The sequence below is a fragment of the Astatotilapia calliptera genome, chromosome 2 (genome assembly GCF_964374335.1).
Source record: "Astatotilapia calliptera chromosome 2, fAstCal68.1, whole genome shotgun sequence".
Classification (NCBI taxonomy): Eukaryota; Metazoa; Chordata; class Actinopteri; order Cichliformes; family Cichlidae; genus Astatotilapia; species Astatotilapia calliptera.
Window position 1 is genome coordinate 8842342 of NC_137423.1, and position 13841 is coordinate 8856182.

Here is a 13841-nt window from a genome sequence, read left to right on the forward strand (position 1 = left end):
ACCTCAGCTGTCCCGGACAACTGTGGAGCATCTGTTTCACAGTGTGAGGTTTGAAATTATCGGGAAGTGTGTTAGATTTAGATATATATCTAAAAGTCTCTACAGTGAGACAGCATGTCATTTTTGAAAATCAAATACTTCGAATGAGACTTCATTTTTAGATGTACCTAAAGTCAAATGAACATCATAATTCTGCCTCACACCTGTAAATGTTTAACCTTTTAACATCCACCAGGTCACTGGCGATTCACTTAGGTTTAGGGTCAGGAGCGGGGTTCGGGTTTTGGACTCCACCGAGGCTGTCCTTTGTTAGCGCTTCTTTTCTTAATTTTCATGGACAGAATTTCTAAAGGAGTCAAAGGATGAATGGCGTCAGATTCCGAGATCTCAGGATCCTATCTCTGCTTTAGGCAGATGATATGGTTCCCTTGGCTTCGACAGGCAATGTTTGGTGACTACAAAAATAGGCTTCCTTCCAAAAATAGGGTGTCTAGACTGTCCATTAGAGAGCGGTGGAGAAGCAGAGTCATTTGGATGGGGGTCAGAGTAGAGCCATTACTCCTTCACACCATAAGGAACAGCTGAGGTGGTTTGGGCATCTTTCTACGATGCCTTCTGGTCTTGTCCTAGGGGAGGTGCTCTGAGCACTGGTGTAACCTTCCTGTATGTTTCTGGTTCGGCACACTGCTGTCTTCACTATTTGTCTTGACCACTTTAGTTTTCTGGGCTCGTGTGGATTCTCGCAACCACTGTGTGTGTTGGTGTTCAGGCTCTGGAGATTCTGGTGGCCCTGATGGGAGTTTGGGTGTTGTCACAGTGTGAACCATCACACCGTCTGTTGTTGTTTCTGCTTGTTTCTCTGTTCCTGCTTGAGTGTTTGGTTTTTGGGTTTCATTGCTGTGTATTTTGCACTCTTTGAAGGGAGGTGATTGTTGAGGGTGAGGGTGAGGGTGATGCACACATGTTCACAAGTAAAGGTTAGGTGTTCTAGGCAAGTCCTACCAGGAGGAGGGTCAAGGGCAAATCCAGGATGTGCTGGAGATATTATATCACCATTTCCTTGGTATTCCCTTAGATAAGTTGCGGGAAGTAACCCAGGGGAGGGACGTCTGGGCTTAAAACTGCTGCCCAGCAGCACATGATTGATGGATGTTAGAATAGCAAAGCTCTGACATCATGAGCGCAGTGGGCTGCTGGATTGATGACAATCCATGTGTTAATGCAGATGTGTTCAGAGTTATTTGTTTGTCTTAATAAATTTCAGTTAATATACTAGTGAATGGAGGTAGTTAACTTTAACAGAATGAAAATGGGTGCAGATCAGTGCATCACGCATACATTTTATGTTATCCAGATGTAAAAGCAAAATTGCCACACTGGAATAAGATGACAAACCTGCCGTTTACATGACTTGTGATGCAGACCTGTGTTTTCAGAAAAGCTGCAGAAATGGTGCATCATAGCATAAGCATCCCTTGAGTTTAGCGTGTATTCTTTCAAAGCAGTTCGCCAACATTATCTCAGGACAGACGTTGGCAATCAGTTCAGGATGTTGTCTGAAATTGCCCCTTGTCATGTGTAGAACACAGCAGGAGCCAGCCTGGGTCAAATGCATTCTCACCTTCAGAAATATGGTTTGCTTTAGGCGAGGGTGCTGTCTCCATAGAACACGGGGGAGGCAGGAAATGAGGCATTTACTTGCTCGCTGTGAACACTATGCGTTCAATCGGGCATCATGCAGAGTTTACACTAGGAAGCTGGCAGGTTGAAGACAACTTGATGTCCAATTTGGCTACATTTGAAATTTGCTGTAGCTTGTCTGGCTTATTTGGTTTTAGAAATTTGCAGTAATTGTTAGATCTCTTCCTGCCTACTTCTGGTAACGAACTGTATGTAAAGCAAGTGAAATTCGTATATTGATGCAGGTAACCTTGTTTTCTACTAGAATTAAGTTACAAAAAAAAAAAAACTCACCTGTAGCGTGTGCGTGCGTGCGTGTGTGTGTGAACTCCAAATATAGTTGACCCAGGGTCTTCAGACTTCTCCCAGAGCCAGACCAAAAGCTCTGTGTGATGCATTATTAAACAGTACCTTACCTGCCTTGTAACACTCTGAACACATTATCCTTCAGCAGTGCAGCCTGTGAGAAATGCCTTTTTCTTCCTATTTTACCTTAATGTTCACTAGACTGTGCTGCTCTCTCTGAAAACCAGCATATCCGAGAAAAGGAACAAAGGGCAAACTCAGACAGGGTTAAGTTCAGAGCTGAAGTCACTCCTCATGCAGACCAGAATAAGCGAACGCTTTTTATTGATTAGAAGTTCACCTGTGCTAGAGACGTGCCTGCACAGACGATAAGTCATACAAAGGATGCTTTAACACCCTCAAAGATGTAGTTGGTTTATAAATGGGCTTCTGCAGGAGGTGTTTTCACGCTCCAACAGGCACAGTCTGTTTTAAATACTGCAGGGAGACAAACCTGCCTGTTTCCCTGACAAATCTGTTTTTAACACAGCCACAGTGGACATCAGTAACCCTCAAATCTCTTAACTTGCTAAACATAAAGAGAGAATCTGGATTGAGTCCTACAAACAGCATCTTTTTTTTTTTTCTAACTCTTTGCTTGTTTGTTTGTTTGTCTTTTAAACAGGTGATGCCAAATCAGAAGACACGGCCAATAAGGAGGCAGGAGAGGAGAAACCAGAGGAGGACAACGACTATCACCGTAGTGACGAGCAGGTAAGCCTGACGGATGACAACATTTGCTCCTTGTTTCCTGCCTCCGGGGCCTTCTCAAGTGGCAGCCTCTCTTCTACTTTGTTGCATTTCAGAAAGGCACATCCCCCCCCCCCCCCCCCCCTTGCTTTGAGATATCAGCCTCTGTTCTGGCACAATCTTAATCCTCGGACCTCGCTGTCAACTGTTTTTTTTAATTCCAGATACTTTTTGCTGAAGAGAAAGTCTTTGTGAAAACTGTTGACAGCAAAGTCTGAGGATAATTCAAGCCATCGGGGACATTATGGTGTCCACGGCACCGGGAAAAACAGAAAACCCAAACATAATCCTATCCTTTGCTTTATTAGTACAGAAACGGATCTAAGGAAATATCTGCTTTGTTAGATACCACAGCACTTGAGTTGTTTTCAGTCTAATTATGTTTTATATTTTGCACAAAAGTCCACAAGGCATGGAAGTATATATTTTTTTCCTTTGAGCAGATACTGGAAGTGAATCGGGTAAAATAATTATGGGTTACAAAGCATTGTGTCAGGAACAAAAGCACCAAGGAATAAAAATACTGTTTGTGATAATTGTTTGTACAATTGCCTTAAAAGCCTGAACATCAATTATTGCCTTTATAAAAGTGGCCCCCTTGTGGTTTACCAGGCTGTTTCACAATTACTGGGTTCTTTTGTCTTTCGGCTGTTTGATTTGCACGGAGCCACACAGACACCACAGACACACCACTGCTACCCACTGAACATATTTAAAATGAAAATGGGCCTTTTCTTGATTCCATTTGTATTCCGGCGTGTTCTTAAGCCCTGAAAAATGTCATTAATAATGCAGGAGTTTCTATTGTTGCCGGACAGACGCCATGTGGAAATAATGGCTCGCCGTTTGTTGTACAGGCTGAAAAATTAATCTTGTTCACGTTTTAGCTGTTGCTTTTCTAAAGAATTGGATTTATATTTTAAAAAACAAAACAACCACTTCTTTGCTGCCATGTGGGGAAAACAGGCCGCCCTGATGAGGGTGAAGATCTTGCCCTTTGGATACGTGGCAGCAGTGCAGAATGCACTCGGAATAGCTAATACAGTGGGCTGCGTGAGCTGAATGCAGTGATGTCAGATGTAACTCAGCCTCAGAAGGGTGGGAAGGGAAAATAAGATGAGAGATGGAAAAGAGACAAAGTGTAGGAGAGAGAGGTGATGTCAGGTCACCATGCAGGGGGTGAGGTGATCATAAATACGATTCTCTGGGTTTTATGTCGGAGGGAAGTCTAATGTGAGATGATGGAAAAGTGAGCCTCATCAGAACATGCAGAAAGGAAATGGCTGAAATAAGAGGATGATGATGGTGCACACTCTTAAAAGTAGGGAGCTTTTAGACCACCAGGGAGTGAAAAGAAGAAAAGGGGGGGAAAAGCCCTTTCACACAAAAATACAACCTTGATTTCAGGAAGGCTGCTGCATTGATGAGAACGGCCGCTGACACAGATGTGATGTGGCAGGAAATCATAATACAGAGTGTCATCCTGCATACATTGACCAGTCGGATAAATGCAAGCACACGCTGCTGGCATATCACATTATCACTGGAGTGGTGTTTTTCTGAAGTCACCTTTACAGTCATTTATACTTTGTGTGAAAAAGGGCTACTCCTGCTGTCAAATACTGCAGTTTGCTACTTATTCTATATATAGAGGTGATGTTTGTGGAGGTGCCTGCTGTATCCAGGACTTCATATTTAGGCTGCCTTCGTGTAATATCATGTACTTTGATTGACAAACCAAGTTCCAAAAATGCTGAGATGATGTATAAGATGTAAATCAGTGCAGTACCGTATTTGCAAACAATTTTACCTTTTGTTTGGATTTTCTGGACAGCATGGAGAGAGTAAAACTCAAATATGCAGAGCTAGCTGTTGTGGTTGAGACCCTCGGGATAAAGGAGCAGCTAAAAGAAGCTTTATTGGGGTTTTTGGTCATATATATACATATTATTCTCGTTGAAGTAATTTGATGGCATGGCTCTGCAAAACGGGATGTTGCATCTCTGAGCAGATGGAAGTGAAAACAGCAGTTTCAGTTGGGGGGAATGAAGATGAAGAGCAATTTTCTCCCAGAAATTGATCGCCCCTTCATCACTGAGATGTAACAACCAGCAGGCGTTGTGAGCATGCATGGAAGACTTCCAGAACGCTCCCCCGCTGTCTTCTGGACGACCTTTTAGAGTATAACCTTGGGGTGTTGCTAGGCGAGAAAGAAACTTGCAACAAGCTCATCTAAAAAGGGAGAAACTAAATTCCTGATAAAAGCTGCAATTAATCAGAGCAGCCTACTTTTGCAGCAAAGCATGAAGCTCGTTTCTGAGGTTAATGTTTCTAGACGAGGTATAAAGTCTCCAGATGGGGTCACCTTCAGGCTCATATCAAATTTTAATAGAGTCAGAACAGATTGTGTAAATTTAATAAACTACAGCTATTTTGGGTTTAAAGAGTCTACTTTGGAGACATTTGCAAGAGCAGCTTCGCTCTGAATTATTTATTGATGTCTCCAAATGTAATTTATCAGAGATCCAAATTCAAAACCCACACAGACAAACTTTTACTCCACACAGAAGAAGGTGCAGATAGAAATGTTGCATCAGCGCTCTGCAAGCATTCGGGACTCGGCAACATGGTGTAAAGCTTTCGCTTCATGACTCCTGAAGGCTCGTGCGATATTTTCTTGATACGCCTCTCCCTTGCATCATCACGTCTGTGTGTTTAGCTGAAGCGGGAGTCCTCGGCTCTGTGAGCACGTCACTAATCTATTTTAATGTAATGAAACTGCCTTGCGGCCTGCTATCAAGCTGCCGTGGAGTCCAGATCACTGCTAAGGGTTTTATTTCACATTATGAGCCTCCCTCATTGCCAACACCACTGGAAAGCAGATATATTATGAATCTGGGTTTTGCTTATTGAAGGGCAGGCTGCTCACTGAAGCGCTGCCAGTGTTTACTTGAGAGCAGAGATGATTTCCAAGTTTAAACAGAAACCAGGGTAATGTTAGCTCTCTCCGTCTCAAAAGAGAAAGATGAAAAGAGGAAGAGGAACACCCACAAATGAATAAATCCAACGCTTCTGCCTTTGTCTCTTGATATGTGCCGCTGGAGCCCAGTAGCAGTAATGCATTCTGACTCCCGCTACCATCCACTGCCAAAAACCACCTACCATGTTACCTCGGGGGGGTGGGGAGACAAATGAATGGGCCAATGGCATTAAGTGTCGGTCGCGTGAAAGAAGCCAATAAACAAAAAACCCCAAAAAACAGCAGCAGAGGTTCAGTGAGATGTTGTGAGGAAGCAGAGGAGGAAATCAACACCAGCGTCAGGTTGAGTTTTTATGAGAAGGTGGGTGAAACGAGCTACAAATCCACACATACCATGTGAGCTGAATCGATCCCTGCGGCCGGGCTTCTTGGTTTCATGTCTTTGCAAAAGAGATGCTGTAGAAAGGTGGAAATATGTTTGTCGATGTGGGCAGGCTACAGTTCTGGTTACACAGCCAAAACTAAATTGTTGAATGGATTATAAATGGAAGGCAAACCAAATATTGTGGTTGTTCACAGCCTCAGCGACAACAAAAACTGACAAATGGGGCTTAAAGGCTGTTTAGTTATCCAGACTGAAAGCATTTCTGTCATTCTTTAAAAGCAGCATTGAAGATTGAAGCAGTTTTCACAATGTTGGTATAAATCAGGTTTGGCGATTGTCAGCCATCTCTGTCTTCACTGGACGGTTACCTGCCTTACATGTTTATAAGCACAATCAACGAAACCTCAGCTTTGTATCAAGCTTTTTAATGTCTACTTCAGCTGAGTTGGATAATTTTCTCACATTCAGCTCTGCTGGGTGAAAAGTTCACAGCTGCAGGACTTATGAATTCTGCCATGAGGTTTTTGACCTTTGCGGAGGTGGGAATTTTGACCTTTAGGTGCTGCCAGGTGAAACTTTCTGGGCTTCTCAAAGTAAGAAGGTGGTTCTTATGAAGACTGCAGACGTCTAAGTTGTTCTGAACTTTCCTAAACCAAAGTGTTTATATATTTATTTATATTTAACTTTACACACATGACTACAGTTTGACTGTGAAACAGCAGCATTTGAAACAGCTTGAGGCAGAGTTATAGGCTCTGTCAATCATGTAACACTAGATTTACGTTGACATTCAGAACAGGGCTCTGCAGTGGACACACTCCACATTGTCACTGATCTAGCTCTAGCACTGCCCTACTACTTGCTCTTTAAAAGGAACCTTGCGATCCCTCGTGGCTTATATTTAAAAAAAAATGTAGCACTTTAACATGAAACAGTTCTTAATGGCCTTATAAAATGATAAGATCATGTACCCACACTTCAGTGGACGCAGGATTTAAATCCTCATCTTCTGTCTCCTAACAGGTCAGCATCTGCTTGGAGTGCAACAGCAGCAAGCTTCGCGGTCTGAAGCGCAAGTGGATCCGCTGTTCAGCACAAGCCACGGTCCTCCACCTCAAGAAGTTCATTGCCAAAAAGCTTAACCTGACATCATTTAATGAGGTACAGATAATATCACGCTCCACCAGCCCGGGAAACAATGATGACAGGGAAATGAGTCTGTCACGAACTAAATGTAGTTTTAGTGTAAAATTAAAGCTGTAAAGGAAGCAGTTTAAGAGGAAACACTTCCCCCCTCAGCGCTTGTTATCTCCATGTTGATAACCTTGAGAGTCTGCATCACTCTGATCCTTTTATTGCTCAAAGCTAGACTTAACCTGTACATTTGAAGCTTTCTACTAGCCTTAATTACAAAGGAACAGAAATGGCTTCATATGTTTGTTCTTGGAGTTTAAATTAATCCTCATTTTATCTGATGCTGAGCCTCAGTGAGACCCTTAAGGCCATTCTCGGTCTGAAAGGAGCTGTTTTTGCTACTCCCCTCCCTTTAAACCAACTATATTGTCATTAGCTGCCCCTTGTAAACAGAAAGTTTGAACAGCAAGTGGGTGGGGCTTCTGTGCCCAGTCATATTAGGAATATCTTTGACATTGTTCAGAATCAGTAGTGGGTTAAAGCTAAAAAGCTGCTAGAAGCTGAGAATCACAAGCAGCCTGACCAGCAGCTAGAGGCGTGACCCGCACCCTGACACCATCATTTCAAACATTATAAATCCAAACCTGAAAAACTCCACAAAACCTCACGACCATGACACTTACAGGCTTTCCCTCCAGGAAGTTTTACAATAATTCCTATAGTAGTTTGTGATTAAACATTGAGATTGCAGATTACTGCTTTTAGTCATTTTAATTCCTGTTCTTACAAAAACATTGTTTCTTTTTCCAGAAATGGATTTGTAGCAAATTGGAACAAATCTCTTAATTCTTGGCGCTTGTTTTAAGTTTTCGGAGCACCAGCTGTCCCGTGTGGGCCCCGCGTATCAGAAAGTTTTAGTTAATTGCAAGAAATTGCATAAAAGGTCACTTTATTGTAATTCTTCTGTACTGACTCATACAATGCCTTTTGTGTTTGTTATATTTAGCAGGAAACAAGCCCATATGAGATCTAATTTTTCTATTAATTATCGTTACCACCCTGTTATAAGCAGCGGGGGATGGGAGGGTGGAGGGGAGTAGGCGATAATTTGACAGATGGATTTTTCGATTGAATCATCAGTCGCCTCCTTGTCGTCTATTTTTCTGTTTTCTCCGTGTCCTTTTTTTTTTTTTTTTTTTAAACTGGCTGTCACAGAGATGAGTGGGAAGGCTCCATCATATCGTCGGCCTCCATAACACAGCTTTGGCGAGGCGGATGCTCTCCCAGCCAGCCATTGTTGTCCTATCTACTGACTATCAAAAGATGTTGTTTGAAACGATTTCTGCTTTCAATGCAGAGCCGAGCGCAGAGCATTGTCGGGGAGCAGTACACCAGTTACTCATTGATCATGTTTGTAAACCCATCGTTGTGGCCACGTCAGCCATCTGAATGTCTCTGCAGGAAGTGTTTCCGTCAGATGAAACTAGGATAAAAGGAATGCCCAAAATGGAGGAAAATCAGGGATCGATTCCTGGAATCAAATAGATTTTCTTAGGTCTTCTTTGATGACCATATAAAGACAATAAAGATGTTGTTCTTATTATTAAGCATTATAAATGTGCTACAAGAATAAGCACATTTTTGGCATTTAAAAGACTATCTTGGAAAAAGCTAATCTTCCAATCTCAAAGTTTCACATATAGGAGATGCATGTTTAAAAAATCCATTAATTCTTTTTTTTTTTTTTTTTTACACACTCAGTTCTATAGCTGTGGAAACTAGTTCACAACAGCAGTCGCCTCAAAATGCTTTGAACTGTAAATTTAATAACAGAAAATGAACCAAGCACTTGGCAGCTGTGGAGACGAAGAACTCCCTTTAAACAGGAAGAGACGTCCAGCCAGGCTTAGGCCCAGGCAGCAATCAATCACTGATCCATGCTGTAACTACAAGCTTTGTGAAAAGCCAAACTTAATTTTAAAAGTCCCAAATCCAACGTGGGAAACTGGTTCCACAGGAACATGGGAGCCTGAAAGATGAAGGCTCTGCCTCCCGCTCTACTTTAAGGAGCTCCGGGAAACACAAGCCAGGGGCTCTGAGAGGGATGAGTGCTCTATTGGGGGTCTTTAAGTTATGATGGGACTGATTATTCAAGAATTTTAAATTAAATTGTGGTTTTAACAGGAAGGCAATGAAGAGAAACTAATATGGACGGGATGACTCTCTTACTCGTTCCTGTTAATACTCTGTGATAGGGCTGGGCGATATGACCCAAAATTCATATCTCGATATTTTTTAGCTGGATGGCGATATAAGATATATATCTCGATTTTTTTTTTAAAAGCCATAAGTTAAGAACAAAAAGAGAGTTCCTAGTCACACTGTGTCCCAGATGTCACACGGGCACTTTTATTTACATACAGCGTAGATGTACATGAAGAAATTACTCAAAAATAAATTATCAGCATTTATTAAATAATCATGGTCCATAAATAAAAGAAAACAATGTTGTGTTTGTGCATAACAAAAAGCTCACAATTGTGCAGTCAAAATGTAAACTAATAGACGCTGAGCATAATAACAAAGAGACAGATTTCACAGCTGCACCACGTCTCTGAACAGGTCCTTATACACACACAGTACGTATCACTCCGCGAGGCTCCTCCTCGGTAGCCGTAATCCTCCGACAATCCATCAAGTGGTGCAGCTCCGTAGCTTAGCAAAGTCATATTAAAACATTTTTTGACAGATTGCTGAGCGCTGTGTACCACATAAAATCGGTTCGCGGTCAGTAAGCACAACCAGAATTCATACATAAGGCGCACTGTCGATTTTTGAGAAAATGAAAGGATTTTAGGCCGTGCAGCCCCTCCTGGCTGCATGTCGTTAGCGCGGTTAGCTCGCTAGCGCGGTTAGCTCGCTAACACGTTGACGCCGTCCAGCCCCACGCACGGTAACTCGCTAACGGAGATATTCCGCTTTCATCTTGTCATTGCCTGCAGGTGAAGCTAAGGGGGAGGGGGGAGTTGTGTTCAGTGAAGGAGAGGCGAGGCCGAGTAACGTTGCGTAGAGACAAAAGTGGACGAAAGAGAGGCAAACCTGCGGCTCCACAAGTATAATTATAACGTAACATAGACTATATCGATATAAACGATATTGTCACATCTTATATCTCGTATGAAAATATATCGATATTTTTAAAAAACTCGATATATCGCCCAGCCCTACTCTGTGACATTTCAGGGAAACCTCGCTTGTCAGGAAGCTTTTAGAGCAACCTCATAAGGAATTACAACAATTCAGCCCTTTAAGTAGCAAATGAATGGACAAGTTTCCCAGCATCACTACAAATGATTCATTTAGTTTAAAATCTCATAGAACAAAATTCAGAAGATCACAGTTATGCTTTGATTGGTTTTGGTGTGCCAGATTCTGGTTTCCTTCTTAGATTGCTTTTATTTTTTTCATTCAGCATCTCATTTTTCTGATTTTCATTGTGAGCATCTCTGTTTAGATAATGATGATTTAATAAGTTTCTTCAGGGTTTAAGGGTAAAAAGCATCTCAGCTGTACAATTCAATTTTAGATTTATGGTTTTGTTTTGTCGGACAGAAAACCTGATTGGAGAATGAAATTCTGCCCCTGAATTGCATCCTCCAATCAGACCTGGATAGTTTCAACTCCTCCCAGCCTTAAAATGTGCTCTCTCTGAGAGCCAGCAGGTGGCGCTGTGGCAGTGTCCCTCCCCGGCCTTCACTTTCTCTCCCTCCCTGCGTGCCTCTCAGTATTGATTGGCAGATGCAGATGCGAGGAGCTGCTCAGAAGAATATCAATGCCGGCTTCACGGGGGAGCGGTAGATTTGGCGAGCCGGCATCGTGTTCAGTATCGAACTTTTGGATTCTCTGTGCGGGTGCCAGGGGCCACTCGATGTCAAAATGAGCCCCCCACTCACCCATCCACCCACCCAGCTACATCTCCAGGAAACACTGATGTTAGAATAGAAAGAAAGAGGGGAAAATAGTAGAGTTTCACTTTGTCCTCGCACTAACCAGCAGAGACCTCCAGCATACGCCGCTCATATTAACGTCATGTTGTTAACTACTCTTGCACAAATCGGGTCAGATATCGTTCAGTAATTTGTTTCTGTGCTTCTTTTCTCAGCTGGACATTTTATGCAACGAGGAAATCTTGGGGAAGGACCACACTTTGAAATTTGTTGTTGTTACAAGATGGAGATTTAAGGTAAAAGACAAATGAGTTGTGAGTTTGAGACTGGTATTACCAGTAATATCCAGTTGAATTGATTTCACTGAAATGTTTTTGCTATGTGGACACTTATCAACTGAAAACTAATCAGCTGACTACAGACTGTTCATGTATTGATATAATCAGTTAATATTGGCGACTTTTCCCCAGAAGTAAACTCCAATAGTCTGATGCATTTCCAGGTTATATTTTTACTGAACAGCCATCAGGCAAGCATGCTTTCACCACATGCCATAGCTCCATTTGGTTAACTAGCACAAGCGACATGAGTAACAGTTAGCATCTCATTAGATAAAGCTAGTTATCAAAGCTGCTGTTATTCCTTCTGCATATCATATTTAATTAAATTCAGTTTTACTTATATAGCACCAAACTACAACAGCAGTCACCTCAAGGCGCTTTATACTGTAAGGTAGACCCTACAATAATAGCATTTACACAGATGGTGCTTAGATTTGTAAGAAAAACTGAATTTGAACACAGAGTTTGGCCAACATATCTACAGTGTTTGCTGCAGCAGTGAAGCAGTCCTTTGGTTTCTCTGGCTGATGTAATCTTCTCGTCTAGAGTCTATACCATATACCTGCCTTCATGAGTACCCAGTGAAATTTCAGTTGTGCAGCGTAGGTCACAAAAAACTTCCTAGAAGGACGTCTTCCCAAATGCTTTTCAAGCTTCTTTGGAAGTTATAGAGTATGTAAGTTTATTAGATCACCTATTATAAAAACAAAAACACACAGACTGTAAAAATCTGTCAAAAACTGGTTTAAAATTAAAAATAATGAAGTAATAAGTTCACCTTTTTGTACTCAAGACTTCTTTTAATTAATCGAGTGTAACATCTGGCTTCTTGAAAATGAGGACAAATTATGTTCTTAAAGCGATTTCCCCAAATTCAAGGACTTGTGTTCCAGTTAACAGTGGCGTAAACACAGACATGTGTTGATACATCACGTCTCCACCTGTAACAGTTAATGTACAACTAGGTCTCTGCTGTAGGTGGAAACCCATTTAGTCTGTCATAAATCTGTTATTTCTCGTAGAAGAACCTAAACTATAGCACTTAAACATTAGCATCATATTTTCTAAGCCAATCCATGCTTCAGTGCAGTTAATAAGCTAATTGTGAATGGTTTAAGGCCTTTTGCTCGAGCTTGTGTTTTGCTTGTTCCTTGCAGAAATCCCCCCTCCTGCTCCATTACAGACCCAAGATGGATCTGCTGTAGCTACAACGGACACAGTGGTTGTTTTTTATTTTTCTTTCTGGCCCAGTGGCCGCGGACTGTGCCGAAACCTTTTTAATTTATGCAAAGACGATCAACCAACACCAAGCAAACGCCCGACGGTAAAAGTCAACACAAGCCAGCAAACGTCCATCTAACGGGGAGGGAAAGTGGGACAAACTGACACAAACTGGCCGCCTCTCCAGCACAGACACTGCAACACTGGCGTGTGTTTTTAGAAACTAAAACAACCATTTTTTTCCCTGGTCTGCTACATCCTACATATGTGAACGAAAAAATAAAAAATATGGAGAAAAAGCATATATTTATACTTTTGTACAGAAGAGACACACGGAACCAAGACACTACTGGTGCTCTGTTTACACGCAAACAAGATGTCGGGAATCGTGTGACCGTCTTTTCCAGCTCCATGCAGACTTCATCCTCCTGAGATGATGACTGAGCGGAGGACAGGATTATTTTTTTTTTAATATAAAAAGGTGTTTTGTTCTTTTCACACCGCACTCGACACGTCTTGGGAGCACAGAAAGTATATGGAAAAATTTATATAACAGGCATCAAATTTAAGCTGTTTATCAAGTCTCTGATTTCCCTGATTTTTTTTTTTTTTTTTTTTTTGGTTTAAATTTCATTCTGTTGGCTTTGTCTAATTTGCTATTGGGTTCTCAATTGTCAATTGTGAATAGGTTAATTTTTTGTGTAGTTATTTATGTTCTATATACCAATATTGTACATAAAATGTCATTACAGAGAGAGAAAGAGATTGAAGAGAGACTTTAGACTGTTAAAAGAGAGTGGATCCCAGAAGTGCTATCTATATGTTGGGCAATAAATGTCCAGAGGTGATAAATTAGGATTTTTAAAGACAGACTCACTATCAGTATCAAATTATATAAATGCATTTTTATGTTGTCTGAGAAAGACACAAAACAGCTATATCAAATCCTCTGCCATTTATGTGTATGTGGGGTCTAAATGTGTTCCTTTGCCCCGATAGATGAACTTTTAGGGGGCCGATGAGGAGAAAGCTTCACCCCAACCTCATCCTTCCCATCT

General features: G+C 41.6%; 1 protein-coding gene across 3 annotated transcripts in view; it reads left to right on the forward strand.

Moving 5' to 3' along the window:
* The window catches only part of pcgf3 (polycomb group ring finger 3), a 69760-nt gene extending 56433 nt beyond the window's left edge, over positions 1–13327 (forward strand). For all 3 annotated transcript variants that reach the window (XM_026183758.2, XM_080305089.1, XM_080305091.1), the window contains 4 exons: positions 2651–2739; positions 7164–7301; positions 11437–11517; positions 12720–13327. In XM_026183758.2, coding sequence (XP_026039543.1) covers positions 2651–2739; positions 7164–7301; positions 11437–11517; positions 12720–12767 — 356 coding nt within the window. In that variant the 3' untranslated portion in view covers positions 12768–13327. The remainder of the gene's footprint in view (positions 1–2650; positions 2740–7163; positions 7302–11436; positions 11518–12719) is intronic.
* The last annotated feature ends 514 nt before the right edge of the window (positions 13328–13841 follow it).